The 20,292-nt window shown below is 39.7% G+C and overlaps 6 protein-coding genes across 7 annotated transcripts; 2 read left to right on the top strand and 4 right to left on the bottom strand.

Annotated features, from left to right (window-relative positions):
• The first annotated feature begins 1,792 nt into the window (after window positions 1-1,792).
• LOC140774739 (large ribosomal subunit protein eL43) lies at window positions 1,793-3,569 on the top strand. The gene is made up of 5 exons (XM_073117834.1): window positions 1,793-1,907; window positions 2,461-2,500; window positions 2,616-2,704; window positions 3,131-3,213; window positions 3,285-3,569. The coding sequence occupies exons 1-5, from the start codon at window positions 1,905-1,907 to the stop codon at window positions 3,346-3,348; spliced, it is 279 nt and encodes a 92-aa protein (XP_072973935.1). The 5' UTR covers window positions 1,793-1,904; the 3' UTR covers window positions 3,349-3,569.
• Window positions 3,570-3,857: 288 nt separating this feature from the next.
• On the bottom strand, window positions 3,858-5,557 carry LOC140773988 (uncharacterized). The gene is made up of 2 exons (XM_073116796.1): window positions 5,243-5,557; window positions 3,858-4,458 (listed from the first exon to the last, which is right to left on the bottom strand). Exons 1-2 carry the CDS (start codon window positions 5,468-5,470, stop codon window positions 4,036-4,038), a joined length of 651 nt encoding a protein of 216 aa, XP_072972897.1. The 5' UTR covers window positions 5,471-5,557; the 3' UTR covers window positions 3,858-4,035.
• A 702-nt stretch (window positions 5,558-6,259) lies between these two features.
• On the bottom strand, window positions 6,260-9,824 carry LOC140773586 (large ribosomal subunit protein bL21m-like). Its single transcript, XM_073116218.1, has 5 exons — window positions 9,330-9,824; window positions 9,169-9,249; window positions 7,719-7,820; window positions 6,803-6,877; window positions 6,260-6,718 (listed from the first exon to the last, which is right to left on the bottom strand). The coding sequence occupies exons 1-5, from the start codon at window positions 9,759-9,761 to the stop codon at window positions 6,647-6,649; spliced, it is 762 nt and encodes a 253-aa protein (XP_072972319.1). The 5' UTR covers window positions 9,762-9,824; the 3' UTR covers window positions 6,260-6,646.
• A 446-nt stretch (window positions 9,825-10,270) lies between these two features.
• Window positions 10,271-12,877, bottom strand: LOC140773585 (sugar transport protein 14-like). The gene is made up of 4 exons (XM_073116217.1): window positions 12,599-12,877; window positions 11,900-12,222; window positions 11,100-11,729; window positions 10,271-11,021 (listed from the first exon to the last, which is right to left on the bottom strand). The coding sequence occupies exons 1-4, from the start codon at window positions 12,735-12,737 to the stop codon at window positions 10,584-10,586; spliced, it is 1,530 nt and encodes a 509-aa protein (XP_072972318.1). The 5' UTR covers window positions 12,738-12,877; the 3' UTR covers window positions 10,271-10,583.
• Window positions 12,878-13,286: 409 nt separating this feature from the next.
• Window positions 13,287-17,124, top strand: LOC140773646 (protein NINJA homolog 1). Of its 2 annotated transcripts, none has more exons than XM_073116320.1 (3): window positions 13,287-13,473; window positions 14,558-15,723; window positions 16,368-17,124. In XM_073116320.1, exons 2-3 carry the CDS (start codon window positions 14,649-14,651, stop codon window positions 16,871-16,873), a joined length of 1,581 nt encoding a protein of 526 aa, XP_072972421.1. In that variant the 5' UTR covers window positions 13,287-13,473; window positions 14,558-14,648; the 3' UTR covers window positions 16,874-17,124. The 2 variants fall into 2 exon arrangements, with proteins under 2 accessions (XP_072972421.1, XP_072972420.1); XM_073116319.1 differs by having other exon boundaries at window positions 14,553-15,723.
• A 593-nt stretch (window positions 17,125-17,717) lies between these two features.
• On the bottom strand, window positions 17,718-18,793 carry LOC140774773 (uncharacterized). The gene is made up of 4 exons (XM_073117878.1): window positions 18,441-18,793; window positions 18,235-18,302; window positions 18,044-18,125; window positions 17,718-17,963 (listed from the first exon to the last, which is right to left on the bottom strand). Exons 1-4 carry the CDS (start codon window positions 18,642-18,644, stop codon window positions 17,850-17,852), a joined length of 468 nt encoding a protein of 155 aa, XP_072973979.1. The 5' UTR covers window positions 18,645-18,793; the 3' UTR covers window positions 17,718-17,849.
• Between the last annotated feature and the right edge of the window lie 1,499 nt (window positions 18,794-20,292).

The raw sequence follows: 20,292 nt of genomic DNA, 5'->3' as shown, positions 1-20,292 counted from the left end.
AAGGTAGTTGGTGGGAAATTAACTGTTCTGCTTTGTTATTTCCTTGGAGCTTCCTATGCTACGGAAATGGAATTTGTGATTTGATTTCTAATAGCTGGGAAGGCCCATGGGCCGGAATGGATTGGGCTGACTTTAGGCTTTAGGGTTAGGCCTCGCCGTCGCCGAACCTGAAGACCCATTGTAGATAACTCGAGTCAGGCCAGATATCGGAGAGTACCTAGCGGAGCCTCTTAGTTTTGTTTATAACCAACGAGCTCCTGATTAATAAGAAAAAGAAGGAAAATGAAAGTTCTACAGCTTGACATATGCATGTTGGACGGAGCTAGATAATATGCTAAGCTAGTGGGTTAGGCTGAGCTTTGAGCTTGAACAAAGAAGGGTAACTCTGATCCAGACCGAATTAGGGTTTGGGAGGGGTTTTTAAAATAAGAATAAAAAAGAGCTATTAAGACAGCTAGTAGATTAAATCAGCTTGTGGGCATTGATCTGCCCAAGGCATCAGCCAGAAGGATACACAAGAGCTTAGGAGTGGATTGGGGAAAGCACACCCCCCGATCAAAATATTGTTTTGCTGTTTGTCTGCATGCTGAGCCACACTATTGTATTTCTTCTTAGCTTAAGGTCATCAAAGTAAAAACAATTTCTAGCCTTCCATATCATCTAAATATTGGTAATTATAATTGCTTTGAACTTTTCAACATCGCCCTGAATATGGGACCAATCATAATCAAACTATTGGACATTCAACTTAAATGGTACGTCGAGGCTCTTGGCAATGACCTCCTAGACCTCAAGGGCGTAGTGACATCTAAAGAAGAAGTGGTCAATGGTTTCATCCCATAGGCCACACCACACATTGGGCAAACTTTGTTCAACTCAATGTGTAGGCTATGAAGGAACACCCGAGTAGGGATCTTGCCCTACACCACTTTTAAAATGAACACCTTCGCCCTTAAGGTTCCACATATTAGTCCAAGTTAGGAGGGGATGGAGGTTTTAAGCCTAAGAAAATCACAGGCCGATTTAATCGAAGCCTTGCCTTTAAGATCGAGCATCTATATCCAATCATCCTCTTAGTCCCCATCACCTAAGCCTAGGATATGGTTGCCTAATGCCTATCGAAGATCTAAACATCTGACCAATCAAAGCAATATCCCAGATTCTATGGAGTCTTAGATCAGCAACACACATATCCTCACTTATCATGTTAGTGTGGACGAAAGTAGGTTTGTGACTTAGAGAAATATCACAACACTAAGAGTCATTAAGAATATTGATCGAGGCACCCGACCCAACCAAAGTGTTTAACGCCCAACTTAAGATGCTTGGCCATAGCCTGCAGCGCCCTTCAAGCACACCGAGGAGCCCTTTAATTAAATGTTTAAAGCACCATATTTCTAATTCATAATAGCAACCTAAAAAACAATGTTTTTTATTTTAAAAATTAAAAATATTTTTAGCTGATTTAGCCAATCTGAGATCCCTAACGGCTAAGCTCGGAAGTTTATCCCCATCTAGTTAGCAACCTATTCCCTTATCACTGATAGAAAAAGTTATAAGATATAAAATGGTGGGAAATAAACAAGATATTGTGGGTGCAATGAGTCATAATATGTAATTGAATCTTAAATATAAAGAAAACCTACTAAGAAATAAAAGAAAACAAGATAAGAGTCAAAAGGGTCCAAGGTCCATCGATCCGACGGTTCAGGGCATATCAAGGTGTCCTACCACGATATTGGACGGGTATCAACGGATGGGATCGTCCTGCCCAAAACCCTAACTCTGGCAAGATATAATAAAGTGAACAATACGAATCGCGGATAGCCTCCTCTCTTGTGCCTCTTTAGGGTTCGATACGCCACGAGCTTCCGGCCTCCGCAGCTCGCTCGCTCTCTTCCAAGATGGTACGTTTCCGGATCTTCTCTTCTTCTCGTTCCTTCTCGTCTAGTCGAGTTAGATCATGTTCGGATCGATGTTTCTGAAAGATGTGATAGGATTCAATTTTGTTTTTCTGAAGTGCATGAATTAGTGGAATGCAAATACTAGATGAGTGTTTGGATGTTCCTGAGTTCTTTCCCCCTTATTTGTATCTTAAAACTTGATGAGATCTACGGCTTGTTAAATCCTCTCAATGTCGGAAAACTTTTCATTTTACGCGATAAGCAGAATAACTGTTAAAGGAATTTTACTCTTTGTGAGATCTTTATTCAGGATGTAAGTAGAATGATGTGTTTTTAGATTAAGTTAATCGAGATGGAACTTACGTAGAATTGACCAACCCCAAAAGGAATTTGTTGTAGTTGGTTTACCAGCCATCTTAGAGAGATTAATCTCATGGATAAATCCTTGTAAGATGTTGATGTCGGCGTGCTGGATTCAGAAATTGCTGCTTGCTTCTATCGCTATCAGTTTCCCATTGTTTAGGCCTTTTTTGATATTCTTTTTTTCTTAATGCAGACGAAGCGCACTAAGAAGGCTGGAATTGTTGGCAAATATGGTACTCAAATCTTTGAACATGTCTAAATATTATTTATCTTTATTCCTTAATCGCTGTTCGCCTGGATGTTCTGTCCTTTCTTCCTAAACCGTGAAGTCTCATGTTATGATTACAGGTACCAGGTATGGTGCCAGTTTGCGAAAGCAAATTAAGAAGATGGAGGTCTCTCAGCATGCAAAATATTTCTGCGAGTTTTGTGGAAAGGTATACCTCAATTTTGATGTTACCTAGATTTAGGATCTTTTTGTATCCTAAGGTGTTCACGTTCTGAGGTGAAGTAGGTTTAGTGGTATAGGTACTCTCTTGAATAACTAAGAATAATACCTGAGTCATTTTGAAAAGCTAGGAATCAGAATTACTTGTCTATAGACTCTACTTCTAGTGGGAGTTCTTCGCTTAGTTGTTTCGTGCAGATTGGATGCTGCAAGTTTGGCTTGCAAATGAAATTTGGACTATTGTCGAGAACTAGTCGGATAATTATTTATGCCATTACAGCTGATGAGCTGAGTATTGGTTTGCATCTCCTGAATGAATTGATGTATTTTGTCAAGTTATTGCAGAATACCTTTCTTTCTGTTAATTCGTGGTTCCCATTTATTGACTTTATATTCTAATATGATCCCTTCTTAGTATGCTGTGAAAAGAAAAGCAGTTGGGATCTGGGGATGCAAGGACTGTGGGAAGGTCAAAGCTGGTGGTGCTTATACCTTGAAGTAAGTGGCTGCACTTCATTCTTTTGCACGGCTTGTTCTATTTGCCCTAATTTACAAAAATTGACTTGCAGCACTGCCAGTGCCGTCACCGTTAGGAGCACTATCCGTCGATTGAGAGAGCAGACAGAAAGTTGATCATGGTCACTTAGGCGCATGATTTTTGGTTGCAACCCATGATACAAAGATACATCCATTTGTTGCTTTCCTGTTTACTTGAATTTAACGATCCTGTTTAGACAGACGCTTGCTAATCTTCATCTTTTTTGCAATTTGAATTTCTAAATTCTAGATCTTTCGTCTAGTGTTTTTTGTCCTGAAAACTTTTATCTGGAAGGTTACTGAAACGCTTTAGAGCAGCTTGATGGTACCTGAAACTTTTACTGGTAATTATGAATGTTTACTATTTGTTTAAAGCCTTGCGACTTCCATGCATGCAGTCTTTGCATGCAAAACCACTAGATGCTGGTCATCTAGAGCTTCTTCAAATTACAAATATAAAAGTTCATATGGCATATGGAGTTACTGTTTCTAAATCAACTCTACAGATTAAAATGATTGATGCACAATGAGGCAATACAAGAGTTGAAGACGTAATCAACTAAAGCAGTGGAGGTATATATATATATATATATATATTCAAAGCATTAGCGATCAAAATAAGCCTTCAATTGTATTTCCTTATAACAATTATCAAATATTCAAATCAATCGGGTCTGTGGAGTAATCACACCTCAACAACTTCCACGGTAAATGAATCTTAGACAATACAGAGAAAGGAACTCAAAAATACAACCAAATCCAGTGTAATGCAGCAGATCTAGTTTAGTACCTTTCTGCCAGTCTACTGGTTACAGCTCTAAGTTTGGAGTAGACCTTGCCGGCGGGTGATCCTAATATAAGACTACAAAGTGAATCTCGAGCAACCTTGATGTTTACAAATGATCCCAGTATGTGAATCTTGGAGTCTGCGATAACGATCCGCGTTCTGGTAGAATTTTCAATGGCAAACTTGGTCTTTCCACCTTTACCTGAAAGCCTACCGATGGCTCGAGATAGGTGCTCGCCGCGCAGCGTTTTAACATCCTTGATCTCAAAAGAATCCACATAGAGATCATCAAGACGTAGCAGAGCAAGGGCATCAGCAATATCAAATCCAAGCATGAAGGCATGGACAAAATCGGCACATTTCTGTAGGTTACTCACATCCGGAGTATCTGGTCTTGTTTTGAGCTCCACCTTGCGAGCCTGAAGAATCGAAAGGAACATAAACATGTAAAGTTGAGAAGTAATTTTAAGAGAACCTTAAAAACAGTAAGGTGAGGATCTAACAACTCAAGAAATAAACAGGAATCTTTTGATTTCAATCTTCCCGTATGCAAGGAGAGTTACATGTTACCAAAACATGGCTGATAATAGATAATTTTGACAAACAAACTAATGTAGACTAACACATAAGAAAATCCTATAAGGTGCTATGAGCAGGCTGATCACAGATTTTAAGCCTCTGTAAGAAGACTCCAAAACTAGAAAGGAAGCATATGGTGTTGAGTATAATTTCATCATGTTTATGCAGAAGATATATCTAGTTGATCCCAGTACCAGTCATGGAACGAGATACTCATATATGATAAAAGGGTAGTAACTTTCTCATAACATGGATCAAACTAAACTAATGCTTTCGATTAATCAAACAATAAGCACTACCCTGGTCTACATCTACATGGTTCTTCACAAATTTAAGTAAAAAAACCCAAAATTTAGCATAAACAAGCAGCTTGTAGTCTTGTTGATAGGAACTTGGACTCATTCAAACGATAAACCCTAACTTACAGAAGCAATGTTGGGACTTTAGCTTAAAACCCATAGGCCAAGTTCCCAGCCATAAGTTAAAGCTCGAGCGGGATAATATTTGATGATAAAATAGCATAAAGATCTTCTCTTCTTCTATAATCCAGTGTAAAGGAAAGCAAATTTATTAACTTCGGCAATACTCGAATAAAATTTACTGAACAGGAGAAAAGATGGTAACCTTGAGATTCATACGGATGTCGACCTTCATCTGCTCGTAGACAGGGGTGTAGATCTCCATCCAGCACCGCTTCAATGGCGAGAAGCGGTGGGGAGGGACCGGAACCTTTCGAAACTGGATCTTCCCGTCCGACATCTCGTGCGGCTTCAAAGCCTCGAACCGAGGCCGAGGAGGAGGAGGAGGAGCTCCCCCATTGCTCTCAATCTCCATGGCGGCGCCGGACGCCATGGGGATCAACGAAGGATTCGCTTTCTACTACTCAGTGCGCTAGGGTTTTAGAGGTGGACGTTACAAATCTTTAGTTTGACCGCAGTAAGCACTACTCGTCACTAAATAAGTGATTACACCTTAATTTGGGGTGTCTTCTATAAAATATAACTATAGATCTTAGATATATTTTATATAAGACTCGGTCTAGGACTCGGAAAATAATCTAAGGCTCGAAGTCGGGTCGATAAGGTGCGAGTCGTATTCGAAACGATTCAACTAGACCGGGATTTCAAGCGAAGCTTTAGAAACACCTATTCGATTAAGCTCGGCTCCATAAAGCCCAATTTGGTTACATTTTATTATATTAAGTGTAAACAATCCACGATTAAATAAGCTTGACTTAGGATAATTAGATAAATTTAAGTTGAACTTAGTTTGAAATAGGTTTGAATATACTCAAATTAAATCTAATTAATTCAATCTTAATCAGAGGTGTTGTTTTCTAGTTTAATGGAAAATGCAAGAGATGAGAACATTCCGAGAATAACGAAAATCGCTGTAATAATTACCTTAAATAAAGAAAAAAGAAGAAAAAGAAGAAGAAGGATTTTTGTGTCAAAAACTAAAACTATCATTATTGAGCCTAGTTTTATCAAGGACTTCACATTGAAGGATTACCCTGTGTGTGAACAAAGCATAAGATTGAAGTCCATAATCCCGGAATTGCGCACAAAAGAGAGCAGATGATTTCTTGAAGGAATTAGATTCATAGGAGAATTATATAATACCAAATCTAAAGATCAGAAATTAGGAAATTAAAACCTTTGGTACTTAGGAAAGCTAAACTGGTGGTTCACTTATACAAAAAAGAAAGAGATTCTTGCGTTGCTAGAGAATCCAGCTACAAGAGAACCAGCAAATAAGAGAGCTCTCCAAAATTCTCTGCTCAACATGACAACATGACTATGCATATGAACTAGTAAAGCAGAATAGAGCATTGATTCCAATGCAACAAATATTGCTTTAGCAGCTGCATGTGCATATTACTGCACTTCAGCAAAAAAAATCCTCATTTCCTTTCCAAGGATCTTCTAAAAAGTTACCGGTTCCAATTACACGTTACAACCTGCAAGCAAATCTCAAATATCCAGAAGCCCACTCGAAGAAATTATGAATCTCTTGATCTTCTTCGTATTAAGTTGCAGTGGCGACATTCTCCGACTTCTCTATTCCTTGGATATTAGTAATCCTCAACTTAGTCAGTTCCTGTCAATGCAAGCAAGGACCATGAGAACAGGTTGGTGATTGGTTAAGAGGACAGGCTTATAAATTGAATGACACGTGAGTTACCTGACGATGGCCCTTGGTTCGGCGGTAATTTTTCCTTCTTTTCTTCTTGAATATGATTACTTTTGCATCTAAAGCCTGAGAAGGTCAGTAATAATGTTGTCATATAAATACTTGTACCAATAAGTTATAAGTACGAATAAATTTGCCTCTTAGAAAAGAAGGTAGTACGAGGGCAAGAGAAGCTCATTTGCACATTTATGAAACTAAAATAACTCTATTGACAAACTTGCATATCAAATTGGGCCAAACTTACTTCTAGGAAAGAAGGTTCTTTCATTCTGACTAACAAATCTTTCAAGGAAAGCTTCCAATTATTTTATGTGTGGATGCAACTAAAACTCTCTCAGCTTGTGACTGAGAGATGGCTACACTATTTGAGCAGCTTTTGGCATAGAAGTTTGATCGCAATATAGAAGAGGGAAACTTCTTTTATTCCTCCATGCCATATTACCAGGGATTATAGAACTGTCTTACTACTATACTTTCTCTTGTTATTCCTGTCACAAAGAGTGACACCAATTAGGATAACATATTCACTTTCACTGTTGAACTAGCTTATTAGAGTAAATGTCTTCTCAATGTTCAGACTTTCACCCTTGCCATTATCTGTTATGGCAAAACCTTACCTTCTTTCCTGGAAATAAACCCATCATACCACTTAGTTCTTCAACCAGGTTCCTCCAGAGGGTGTCTAGAGAGTTAAATCCATGCCCAAATATCAGCGTTCAATTTTTTGTTTTACCCAACAACTTTACAGCGTTAAGGTTATCCATGCAAAAAAGTAGAGAGACTTCACGGCACAAACACAAATTCCAAAATTAGAGGGTATACATGCAAATAAGGAATTTTGGAAGGCATATACATGCAAAAAAGAAAAAGACAAAAGTACAAGACATCAAGAGCAGATGTTACTTACATGCTCTTCAACAACAGCATGCACGGCAGCATCAGGTAAAATGGGTCTGCCAATTATAGTTTGTGTTTTCGAACCTAGCATAAGAACCCTGTTCAAAATTAACTGCACCAAAACCAGTCAGACCAAATAAAATTGTCTGTACATGAGGTGCAAGAGTTGGAAGTTTGATAAAATATGTAATCAAAATAAGAACATATGAAAGGATTAGGATAATATATGCACCACAATCAGGAAAAATTGTTTGGATGTGCTCAAAAAACCAAGCATAAGACCCAGCTCTTCTTTCTTTTTCTTCTTCACTTGAGCCTAAGGGTTCTAGCTTGTTCTCATCCAAACCCACCTTTCACCTCAATTATATCCTGGTCACTGTATTGAGGTATAACATTTCGCCTTTTTCTAATACAAAAGAATCCTTGAATGCCCTAAAGCATAGAATTGAATCCTAGGCTAAAGCAATAATTTTAGTTCAATTTGAGATATGTAATATTTTGATTGATCAATAAAGGGATGTTTTCCTTCCTTTTGGAGTTCAGGAAATAATCAAGCAGAAATGGATATGAAGAGAATGATCTGAAGCAAAGATGCTAAACCAAAGAAAATAATAATATGGTGTACAGTATGACATGAGATCAACTAAAATCTGAATACAGAGAGGTGGATACACTGTAAATTTGAATCTCTTCTTGTATTCATCGATCATCAAGATGTCCAAGGGTAGACTGGAATGAGAAGGATCATGGTCGGAGTTAGTTGGCACTGAGAAGATATTAAAGGCATCTTTGAGTAGCAACAATTCTAGGAAGTAACATATGATTATCATGACTTTTGGAAACTCAACTGATTCTTTTCATTCACATTTGTCATTTAGAAATATGTTTTAGACACAGAAGGATTGCTTTATATTACATAAGGTAAATGTAGATCTATGGATATTCTTTTTCTCGTTTCTTATTAACCATGGTAATTTTTAATACATATTATTGATTGTTTATTGTGTTAAAATAATATCACATACAACAGACTACCGGATAGATGGTCCTTCACACTTGTCAGGATCTCAAAGCATAGCTGAACCTTAGTGGCCTTTTTTTCTGTTGTTGACCAAAAGACATTCATCCCGTTTCATTCAGAAAGTTAATTAACCCCTAGACTTCAAAGCCAGTCTGAGAGCTACAACCCTGAGACACTAGTGACTAAGTGACAAGTCTCAGTCATATGCGTAACTCTATGTATCATCCAACAAATGATACCTAAAACCAATCATAATTCTAATCATATTTCGGTGATATTATCATCTAGGAAATACAAATAATTCTAATGATAATTCAGTGGTGCCGTCTCAAACTGTCTATCTCGAAAACCATCCTACTATAGCAGCATATAACAGTTTAACAAGTGACAGATACCAATAAAAAAAAATCAATAACCATGAAATAAAAGGCTATCTTACCTTGTCATTGACCTGGCAAAACTTCAACCTCTCCGTGAAAATAGAATCCCCATTGCTGACCTTAAACTGATGAGAACCAATCTACAGAAATCCCAAGAAAGAAAAAAATTAGAAAGAGCCATAACTGTATACAAAAAGTGATCTTTTCATCAATTCCTAACCTGAACCACAGCAAAGACCGGCTCATACGGTTTGAACGGATTCTCCGACGGATCGAGCGGCCCGACCACTCTATACCCTATCTCCGCTGCCTCATTCGCCTTCTCTTCCTCCGATTTCCCTCTCTGGACGATGCATTTCGAAGAACCGGATACATCATCGTCGCCGTCCTCCACGTCCCAGCCCTCTCCTCCCTCTTCATCGTCCTCTTCTTCTTCATCATCATCATCCTCGTCAGAAGAATTCGTCGGGGTAGAGGAGAAATGGCGGCAATAACCGGATCGAAGAGGATCGATGCGTTGAAAGGTGCGGGGAGAGATCGGAGGAGGGGGAGGACATCGCATAGGCGCGACGATTAGGGTTCGCGATCTACAAGATAGGAGGCGCGATCGAAGATGGCGAGAGAGAGCGCCGAGGCAGCGTCGCGTCGCCATGAGAAGGGATCGAGGTTTTGGGAGATGTCTGGGCAAGAAAGAGAGGAGAGTGAGGGTTTTAGAAGGGGGGGAAACGGTATTTTACATATAACCACCTGCAACTTAAGCTTATTGGATAAAACTTCTCCATTATTTTACATATTGACGAACAAATTACAGGATCAATCATATGACTTATGAGTGCTTTTCTTTTTGCAGGTATACCCCATCAAATTTACTTATTTGTGTATAGGCCCTTCTAAATTTATATTTACGTCCATACCCTTCAAAACATATGGTTTTTACCTAGATATCTTTAAGCTACATTTCAATCATTTAAACTAAAATTTAGTAATTTAGTAAATAAAAAAAAGTATTCTCATCTTTTTAGTTTAATTTAATAAAATCGTAGCAGTTAATAGATTTTAAGAAGGTATACATGCAAAAGCATATTAAAATATCTTCGCCAATGCGATTGGTCAACGAAGTCATATCACGTGACGTAATCGGCAGCGATGTTTTGGAGGATATGGTTTATTTTCTGAAAACGTACATCGAAAGTAAGGCACCGTTAGTTGGACTTCCATGTGAGAGAGAGAGAGGGTGACACCAACATTGACTAGTCACCAAGAGCGTTGACTACAAGAAAAGTTGTGAAGGTACTCCTAATAATTGGAGGAGAATTTTGGATTTAGGCATGGAATTGAGGGGGAAAAAAGGGGAAGAACAATCCACAAGCAACGATGACAACAAATGTACGGAGACAAGACAAATGCAAAGTGCTAAGGAAAAGATTTGATAATGGGGGCAGCTTAAACTTTGAGCTGCAAGAATTTTATTAGTCTATGGCTTTTGGCTTTCAACCTTGCTGTCTTTGCCCACTATACGCTTCCAATACCAATGCTTCTCAAATAGCTGAGAGATCTCCTCGATGGGCACCTGCTTCGTCTCCGGCAAGAGAAGGATGATGAAGATGGACATGATGGAGATCAGGCCGGCGAAGAGGATGAACACGCCGTACCGCAGGTGGCAAAGCGCCGCGAGGAAGCACTGCGCGATGGCCGCCGTGAAGAAGAGGTTGACACAGACCACCACGCTCTGGCCGGCCGACCGCATCTCCAGCGGGAAGATCTCGCTCGGCACCAGCCACCCGAGCGGCCCCCACGACCACCCGAAGGCGGCGACGAAGAGACAGATCATGACGACGAGGAGCACCGCCACGCCTTTCGAAAGCGTCTCCCCGTGGCCGAACTTGAGTGCGAGAGTCACAGCCACTATTACCTGTTTCAAAGAAATGACGTGCATTAGAGGATCGTAATCTATTTCACAAGAAATGAATGCTAGAAATTGAGAGCATACGATTGAAACAATCATCTGAATGCCGCCCTCGATGAACAAGAACCGCCGGCCTAGCCTATCGACGACGCACATCGACACGAGCGCGCCGATCACGAGCATCGAACCGGTGATGATCGAAGAATATAAAGCCGCTCCCGACCCGAATCCCAAGCTCTGGAAGATCACCGGAGCATAGAAAAGTATAGAGTTCTGTCCCGACAGCTGCTGGAACGCCGGGATGCCAAGCGCGCCGATGATGAGCTGCGGCCTGTTGCCGCGCTTAAGGAGGTTGCGGAACGGGTTCTTGACGGCGCGCGCCGCCTCGCTGGCATCCCTGAGATCCTCAAACTCGGCATCCACCTTGTGAGTCCCCCTGACCTTCTCAAGGACCCTCCTTGCTTCTTCTAGCCGGCCTTGCTCGACGAGGCTGTTCGGGGTCTCCGGGAGGAAGATGCCGCCGACGAAGATGAGAGTCGCGGGCACGACGGCAAGTCCAAGGGAGAGCCTCCACCCCCACGGGTGGATCTTCTCGGTGAAGTAGTTGACAATGTCGGCTATTAAAATCCCCAAGCATGTCGTTAGTTGGAACAGTTGGTTAACTGCACCTCTGATCTTTGGTGGAGCTATCTCAGAAAGATAGAGCGGAACTGCCTGTTTTCGAAACGTAGATTCTTGTAAACAAACAGACAAACTTCTGTACTTTTGATCAAATCTTTAACAAAGTATGGAACCTATATTTTCTACAAGATCATGATAGAAATGCTATACTTAATCATATTATCTTCACAAGTACTATCAGAGTTGTTAAGCATGCAGAGTACCTGATTGCCGAAGCCAATGCCGACTCCGAGGAGAATCCGGCCGACAATTAGCATCGGGATGTTAACGGCGGCGGCATTGACGACGCCGCCGCAGAAGAAGCTGACAGAGCCGGTCATGATGCTGATCCTTCTGCCATATTTCCTGGTCACCAAGGAGGCTCCAAAGGTGGAGACAAGGCCAGCGAAGTAGAGGGAGGAGGTGAAGAGAGTGAGGATTTGGTTGTCATATTTGCAGTAGTCTGTCTCACGGAGGTGTTCTTGCTTCCTTCGGTACACACTTGGGAAGAATTCCTTCAAAAACTCATCCATGGATGTAACCCCACCTAGATCAGAGTAAAGTTTGAACTTGTTCATTTCGATACTGTGCTATTGGGCCTTGTATTTTCCTTCCCTTTTTTTTGGTGTCTTTGGGCGAGTAGATTAATCAAGAAATAATTGGATTTAATTTGAAACAATCTATGTGAAAAGATAGTGATGAAAATATAAAGCAAAATATCTTCACGAATTCACCCCAGAAGTTATAAAAACCCCATGATGAAGAGATTTCATATCTCAAATACGCAGCAAAAAGTTATCTTTTCTGTATTGCTTTGTTTGATCTTCTCTTCTCTTTTCCCCTATCCTCTTCGTTCAAACATATTGTGCGAATAAACATCACAAATAAAATGATTAAAAGGGGGGGAGAAAGATAACACTTACTTGAGACACCAAGATCATATCCGAACAGGGATCCACCGAGAGACCCAACGACACAAGCCAAGATGAAATAGCTAGTGATCCTTCCCTCGTAGAACTCTGCTCTCTTTCCGACATCGCCGCCGACGAATCCCCCAGCCATCTCTTTCGCACTCCTCTAACCTCCTCCTCCTCCTCTCTCTCTCTCTCTCCTCCTCTGTATTCTAACCCAAATAGATTCTTTTATAATCCTTAATAGGACTCCTAATATATGTCCAATTGGATAACTACGACCACTGCTTTTATTCTACATTATGGATAGAGGAAAACAACTGATCGAGAAGGGGGTCAGGTCAAGCCGGAAAGCTTTAAATTTAGTGAGAAGGAGAAAGACAGGAAATCTTAGGTAATAAATGACCTGGAAATTCTATAAAAAGAAAGCTCCACCCTTTTTGGATCGAAGAGGAAGATAAGGTGATTAATTTAGAGAGTAGACAGCTAGCCTTATTTATAGGAAAGTTTTTCGATTAACACCCTATATTTTAACAATATTATAGATGGGGTAGGATGGTCATTTTAATATTTGAAGGTAGGGCCATGTAGGAGAGAATGGAGAAAGAAAGAGGCAGAAAAAACTCACACTAATCACGTGCCCACGAGGAGAAATCACGGAATGCGAGAGAAGTAAAACAAGGTGAAAACTTTGTCTAGGAATAAGACGACTACCATTCTTCCCATGGCCACTATTGTTCATACTTCTCTGGCCCATTTCATCGAACATCTAATACTACTTTATCCCATTTAGGTGTAAGCCCTTACTCGATCCGCTACTGGCTCCTGGTTTCTTTAATTATGGCGGCTCTGTGCGAGAAAGACGAGGAAAGGCGCAACCTTTCGAGGTACCGTGCTCGTTTCTGAGGCGATTCTTTTGATTGGTTTCATGTGGGTTTGTTTTCATTGTGCGAGACTGCGGGGAATCTCGCGATGGGTATTGGCAGATCCTTGTTGGAGTCGAATAGATTTGCTGTTTGAGGCTTTTCTTTTGAGTCTGGCGTTATTGGGCGGAAGGGTGGGAGAAGAAGGGAAGTAGGGAGAGATCGAAGAGGTTTCGCGATTAGCTATTGGGAATTTAAGTAGAGTTTGGTCTCAAACTTGTTCGATTTGATGGGATTCAGGGTGGAGGATGAAGAGAACTCATTATGTGCTTGTTCCAATTTTTTTAATCAAGATTAATCCTTTTTTTCCCCCTTTTTTTTGCTAACTATAAAGTAAATTGTTTAGGTTATTGGTTCAGCCAGCGATTTGTTTATGAATTTTTTTTTTATCATTGAAATGTTTATGAGCTGTTCCTTCTCTTCTTCTATCTACCAGTCATAAGCTATAATTTTCCTTGTGATTTCTTTCAAGTTTATATTTCTCCTCCTTATTCCTGCTTGATCTTTAGAAGAGCACTTCTTTGATCGGGAAATAGGGATTGATCAATAAGAAATCGTTAAAAAAAAATTCCTTTATTTCTGTTGGTTGAATCTTACTATCTTGTCATGTGCTGGTTAACAAATAACCATGGGAACGAATTTGTTTAAATTGTTATTTTCCTGTTTGGGAATTAGATCTTCGATGAGTTTTTTTCTGGAATATATCATTTCATCAGCATCATATTAAGATGTGTAGCTGAAACAAGCTTGCGGCTACTATTGCCACTCATCCCTGACCTTGGAATACTGATATTAGAAGGTATAACTTTTATTGGGATTTTGGATTGTTCATCTGAGGAAAATTGTGCAACTTTAGCCTATTATGGGAGAACCTTTTATTCTGCATGCATGCCTAGACATGACATTCTCTTTTATGATTAAGTTGTCTGATTTACATTCTTCCTATCATCATTTTTTTCTTATCCATAAGTTCTGGAATTTGCACTGCTAAATTTATCAGCTAACTCATGTCTTTGTGCTGACTGAGTTTATCACTTGTCCAGTGCAGAGGATAATCTGACTTAAGAAGATATATATGCATTCAATGGGGAAAGAAAGAAGAGTGAATTGACTTTCCTCTTAGCGGATCTAGTGAAACAATGGAAGACGAAAATGGTCTTGAGCTTAGCTTGGGGCTCTCTTTTGGTGGATCTTCCGCGAAATCCAAGGCTAGGGATGTTACACCAGATCGTAAGATGGACGAGGGAAGCAGTAGCAGAGGCGGAATGAATGCTTCAGATGTTCCTTTTGCAAAATTCTTTCAAACAAATTTCGAGAACCAAGATCATGATGGGAAACAGAAGAGTGATGCTATTACTCAGGCACGTGGGAACTTTTGGACTGACCAGAAGTCCACTGCTCCAATGGCAGGTGGATCTAGTGATGCACAGAGCAGTCAATCTCAGGTCCCCAGGTATCAAGAGCTGTGGATGTCAACTAATAAAGCAAATGACTCTGAGGAAGAGAGATCAAGTCTGAATAAACGTAAATCACCATATGAAGATACTCAAAAGAAGAATCAACGAGTAGTTCACCATATTGAGGGACAAGGTAGGGGTCCTGCCAGTGTTACTCTGATGAAAAATGCGCATGTTTCAATTACTACAGAAGAAGGTTCCACCGGTGAAAACGAAGATGTCGCGGAGTCAGAAGCTGAAGGTTCAAACTCTTGGATGGTCTCACAACATGAAGATAGTTCCAAGCGATCTGATGCTCACAAAACTACTGATAAACATGCTCCAAGTGATACAACTGGGATTTGTTTTCAAGGACAAAAGCAGCCAAATTTCTTAGGATCTGAATCCAACCCTGGGAAAGTAGCATATGGTATTCCGGTGTCATTTCAAGCACTTAATGTTGCAAATTTACCTTATCCAGTACCGGGTAAGGTTCCAAGTGCTTCTAGTACACCTAATTCAGCTGGGTTTGCTTCACCATGTGTCATGCAACTGATGCCTCTCCCACCAAGTGAACAACCAATTGTCCAGGGAAAGAATGCTAATAATGTGCAGCTTGCTTTTGGTTACTCATCCATTCAGCTACCAACACTTGAGACAAATCCATCTTGGGCTTTTGGTTCTCAGGCTCAACATGCGTCTTCATCTGTCATGAAAGACCAGTCTGATGGGGCACCAAACCCACAACATGTTGAAGATGATAGAAGGAAATCTCATGGTATCTCATCTATAATTTCTTTCTTCCGGGTTCTGACTGTTGATCTTGTTGTTTATATCACATCTTCATTGACCATATAGGATAATACTCAGTTTCCTTAAACTCCATTTTCTGATAAAAAAATTAGACAATTGAAAGTTCCAATTCCTGCATCAGGGCTTGTCTCAGTGGTGCATAAATAAGGAAAAACTAAATGTGCGCACCTCTTTATGTCTCAGAAAGTGAAACCTTCAAATAGTTGTTACGAAAAGCTTCTTTAAGGCTTGTCTCATATTTCTCTAAGGTGAGGGTTTCCCATAACAACTTGAGGCTAATAGCTGAGGCTTATGTAATGAGATACATGTGTCATAGGCATGTCATGTCGCTGAGGCTTATGCGACGAGGCATGTATATTAGCTAATTCTGAAGCTTAATCTTCTGCTTTTACTTTTTCAGGGAAGTAAAGCCAGGTTTTACTTCTACTACTAGCTACTCAGATTTCACTTAAATTCTGTAAATGGTTCTAATCATAACTCATCATTATTCTTGGAATATGGGTATAAGTACAGGAACTGGGGAGTTCAATTCCTGTTCACTGTTATAATTAGTTCTACTTGTCTTTTGGATAGCATGATCCGGAAAATAAGCCTGCTCTCTGTTTGTAGGTGCAGGTTCAACACAAACTCCTCACATTTCATCTCCAGCTTTGGCATTTGATAGGAAGTCTCCAGAATTAGTTGAAGGAAATGGCAAACAAGCTGGGCAGGTTGGAAAAGCAAGTTCTTCTCAAGCTGAAGATAGGAACAAAGATAACAAGTTGGTCTTCAAACAGAAAGAAACAGCAAATGAACCTGTAGTAGAAAGCTATCCTCACTTAGGATCTGCTATAAGGCCAGGTGTTGCATCAAACTTGAAGTTTGGAGGATGTGGATCTTATCCAGATCTTCCATGGGTTTCAACCACCGGGTCAGGTCCAAATGGTAAAACTATATCTGGTGTTACTTACAAATACAGCCGACACGAAATAAAAATCGTGTGTGCTTGCCACGGCTCCCACATGTCACCAGAAGAATTCGTGCAACATGCAAGTGCAGATGCTCCTATCCCAGAAAACAATACAAACATCGGATCATTCCCCGTTGGCAATCCAGCAACCTCTGCACAAAACTAGTCCTCAAGCTCATTTGAATCTGCATGTTCTTTGCCACGAACTTCTGCATTGGATGCAAGGGCACTACCTGATAACTGATCATGTGCCATCTCGTGTTTTCTGCTAAATTTTCTTCCCTCCCTCGCCTATTTCCATCTTCGAAGAAAGTTAATCCACTTTCTGTAGTAGTTTGATGCTGCCTTCCTTTTTATGTGATGTATTAGATTATTTGCTGGGACTATGTCAAGTAATGTGAAGTGCCCTTTTCTTAACTGCCCCATTTTTATTTTTCTGCTCTATTGCTAGAATGTTACCATGGTGCTCTCTATCTGCTATATATACCCATTTTTCACTTAATTTTTAAATTTTATCAACCTCATTTTGTTCAACTCCACATGTGGGCATGTGTGCATTAATGTTATATCTCTTAAGATGGGGTTCCAAGCTTAGACAACATTGTCGTGGAAAGTGTAGAAAATAGCCAACCTCAAATATAGATGATTTTAAATAATTGATAGATTGACATTGTGCTGGATGATGAGAGCTATACTTCGATTAGTACAACATTATGGCTTTGGATAAAGTTGTTTGCTAAGCCATGGCAGACTTTGCTTTGATGTCGTAAGATGCTGACATCCAGACTTGGCCAATTCAAGGGATGACAAAGGGGATTGAGTTTGCACAATGCCAATAAGATAAACATTTTCAACCCATCAAATGGAATGTTCTAATGGCAATCTAAGAAACGTTCATTTCCTACAACGTCAGCAGTTAAATGTTTCAGGACAATTGAGAGGTCGCCATTTGATTAGTTCAGCACTAAAATATATAAAATGCTTCATCTTGGGAATAACTATTGATCATCTCTCATCTATATTTTTGATGGTTTGGAATTTCCTAAACTGCATTTCTTTTGCACAAGTACAGACACTGAAACTCAGCACTGATTTCACTGCAGGAAAACCAAATATTCAAACTTAAACTAAGTTCATACTATTCATAATTTAAGATCTAAATCCAGTTCCTTTGTGTTGTATGAGTCGCAATCCCAAGTTAATGAATTCATCGACTCACTCGGATCATCTAGTCTACTCTTGTGATCATCTGATCCCTGCAAAACAACCAATTCTGAATTCAGGAACACGAAAAAAAGTATAGACTTTTTCTATTTATTTTTGTTTTCCGACGAACCTCAATTGTCCGTTCGAAGAGCGGTAGCGTCGGAATCTGCGGTGAATAACTATGAGTCTGAGAGATACTGCTGTGGGAGGATCTGGCGAATTATCACCACAATGGTTAACATGAACACTATTTGAAGATTTCTTAATCAAAAGGAATGCTGGATAATAAGATGATAATAATAGGCCAGGAGGAATAATTACCTCGTTGTAGAACTTGATCTCATTTTATTTTGCATATCACCTCTTCTTTCACATCCACTATACGTCATCTAGAACCACAGAAAATTAAACATAAATGTCTGCAAAGTGTTTAAACAAATTGATGTAGATATGATCATATGTTCATTTATGAGTAGAGATTATATAACTAAAGATACAAAGTTCAACATGTAGAGGAGAAAAGAGACCATGTCGAGATTGCAGTGGAATGAACAATGCAGTGGTGGAATCCATTCAGCCATTTCAGTCTGCAGTCTGATCTGCTCCAGTTGAGCCACTCCAAGCCCTCTCTGAGGTTGCTTTGGCTTGTCTAGATTGCTCTTCTTCCCCTTCTTAGATGAACTAGATTTGCCACCACCCAATCCCAATTCACCAAAATAGTAGCTACCCATTTCTTCTCCTATTCAAACAATCCAATCCAATCCAATCCAAACCAAACCAATCTGTGACTCTGATTAGCTTTGAGAGAAGAGAGGGAAAAGGAGAGCAGAAAGTAGCATCTATGTCATGCAACTTTTAGGTGGACCTCCAGGATATGTTGAAGTGTTATGACTTTGTGATATTTCCTCTTCTTTTATAGTAAAACCATATCATTAAAGAATGGGGCTTCAGTGATTGGAGTTGCCAAAGTTGATTTCAAGGATCTCTGCAATAAAACTATTTCCATGGTAATAATACTTTCCCACACTTAATTAGCTGGTAAAAGGAAGAGAAGGGAAGTCCTTTAATTTGTTTCTTCTTGGATTCATATGACCTCGAAGTACGTAAATAGTTGATATCTTCCTGTGATTGCGTATCAAGGAGTATAAAGACTGTTACCATTCTCTACTAAATAAACTTAATGGACAAGATTCTTTGCCCCCAGAGTTGCAGAGACTGAGCCAAAGATTGATCTTGTCTCCTAGTTCTTTCTATCTGGGCCAGAATAAAGAGATTCATGCAGGCAATCTCTTGGGTGATGTAGTTATCATCTTGGATTAATTAAACTAATGCTTGGAAACTCGCAATGTCCTACATTAACATAGTATACAAAACTAACAATTTTTCACTTGTTTAAATTAGTTTGGTATTCTTAGAGTATATATAACTAAGACTTCCCTTATTTTTCCTCAGAAGAAAGTATAAGGGCGATTCAAAGTACCTTTCGGCAATTTATTAGAAATAAAGTGGTCGAACTGAAAAAATAGTGAAAAAAGGACAATAGTGCAATGCACAATAAACACATGATGCAATTATGCAAAGTATAAAATGTTTACAAAAGAATAAAATAAAATAAAATAAAATAATAATCAAAATTCGTCAGTTAGGTAGGAGGGTGGGAGGGGAGGGGAGGGGGACTTGGGAGGTGGGAGTTATGGGACGTGAGGGAATGGATGACGCAATGCTTGATGAGTAGATGGAATATATAAATAATAAGCACGTACGAAGCAAGCGTGCGGATCTTGCGGTGGGACTCCCACCTCGGAATACGTGGAATCTCCCCAACCAAATCTGGATGAGCTGTAAACCCTCCTGTTTAATTGCACTGCACGATCTCTTCACAGTTTATTTTGTGGTGGAGTGTGTGTGTGAGGGTGAGGATACTATCTATCTATCTATCTTGGTAATCTCAACGCCAGGCTCAGCAGCACGATAGTGGAGGAGCATATCTGTTGCTATTACTATACTATATAGTTGTAAACTTGTTGGAAATAATTTGTGGGCATGAATATTGGAACATTATTGGATGACAATTTCTTGGTGGCTTCATCTAATTCAACCTTCACAGAATCTTATAGGATATATCTCCAAACATGCTATTTTTTTAGAGAGGGAGCACCAAACTATGTACTATTGGCGTGGAGGCAATTGTTAATAAATTAAAAGATGAATCGTTAGTTGGAGATCCTGACTGTGTTGCTAGAAGGAAACATAGAATATCTTGTTCGGATTACACCCACATGTAGTAGTAAGCAGCCCATTGCATGGTACTGACACCACCTCACATTTATATATCGCCAGAGGAGAAATGGTCGTGGTTGATTTGTAATTGCCACGTAT

The sequence above is a fragment of the Typha angustifolia genome, chromosome 13 (assembly GCF_048772165.1).
Source record: "Typha angustifolia cultivar Huaian chromosome 13, ASM4877216v1, whole genome shotgun sequence".
Lineage (NCBI taxonomy): Eukaryota > Viridiplantae > Streptophyta > Magnoliopsida > Poales > Typhaceae > Typha > Typha angustifolia.
The sequence above is the reverse complement of the archived record's forward strand: the minus strand, read 5'-3'. Positions and strand labels throughout refer to the sequence as shown.

Coding starts and splice junctions, on each gene's coding strand:
- LOC140774739 (XM_073117834.1), top strand. Junction 2,501..2,615: donor TGGAATTGTTGGCAAATATG/GTACTCAAATCT, acceptor TTATGATTACAG/GTACCAGGTATGGTGCCAGT. Junction 3,214..3,284: donor GGTGGTGCTTATACCTTGAA/GTAAGTGGCTGC, acceptor ATTGACTTGCAG/CACTGCCAGTGCCGTCACCG.
- LOC140773988 (XM_073116796.1), bottom strand. CDS start 5,470: ATGGCGTCCGGCGCCGCCATGGAGATTGAGAGCAATGGGGGAGCTCCT. Junction 4,459..5,242: donor ACATCCGTATGAATCTCAAG/GTTACCATCTTT, acceptor TCGATTCTTCAG/GCTCGCAAGGTGGAGCTCAA.
- LOC140773586 (XM_073116218.1), bottom strand. CDS start 9,761: ATGGCGACGCGACGCTGCCTCGGCGCTCTCTCTCGCCATCTTCGATCG. Junction 7,821..9,168: donor TTTGCCAGGTCAATGACAAG/GTAAGATAGCCT, acceptor GTTTTGGTGCAG/TTAATTTTGAACAGGGTTCT. Junction 6,878..7,718: donor ATGCTGTTGTTGAAGAGCAT/GTAAGTAACATC, acceptor TGACCTTCTCAG/GCTTTAGATGCAAAAGTAAT.
- LOC140773585 (XM_073116217.1), bottom strand. CDS start 12,737: ATGGCTGGGGGATTCGTCGGCGGCGATGTCGGAAAGAGAGCAGAGTTC. Junction 12,223..12,598: donor ATATGATCTTGGTGTCTCAA/GTAAGTGTTATC, acceptor ACTCTGATCTAG/GTGGGGTTACATCCATGGAT. Junction 11,022..11,099: donor TTCAGATGATTGTTTCAATC/GTATGCTCTCAA, acceptor TCTTTGAAACAG/GTAATAGTGGCTGTGACTCT.
- LOC140773646 (XM_073116320.1), top strand. CDS start 14,649: ATGGAAGACGAAAATGGTCTTGAGCTTAGCTTGGGGCTCTCTTTTGGT. Junction 15,724..16,367: donor TGATAGAAGGAAATCTCATG/GTATCTCATCTA, acceptor CTCTGTTTGTAG/GTGCAGGTTCAACACAAACT.
- LOC140774773 (XM_073117878.1), bottom strand. CDS start 18,644: ATGGGTAGCTACTATTTTGGTGAATTGGGATTGGGTGGTGGCAAATCT. Junction 18,126..18,234: donor AGATCAAGTTCTACAACGAG/GTAATTATTCCT, acceptor ATAATTCGCCAG/ATCCTCCCACAGCAGTATCT. Junction 17,964..18,043: donor TCTTCGAACGGACAATTGAG/GTTCGTCGGAAA, acceptor GTTGTTTTGCAG/GGATCAGATGATCACAAGAG.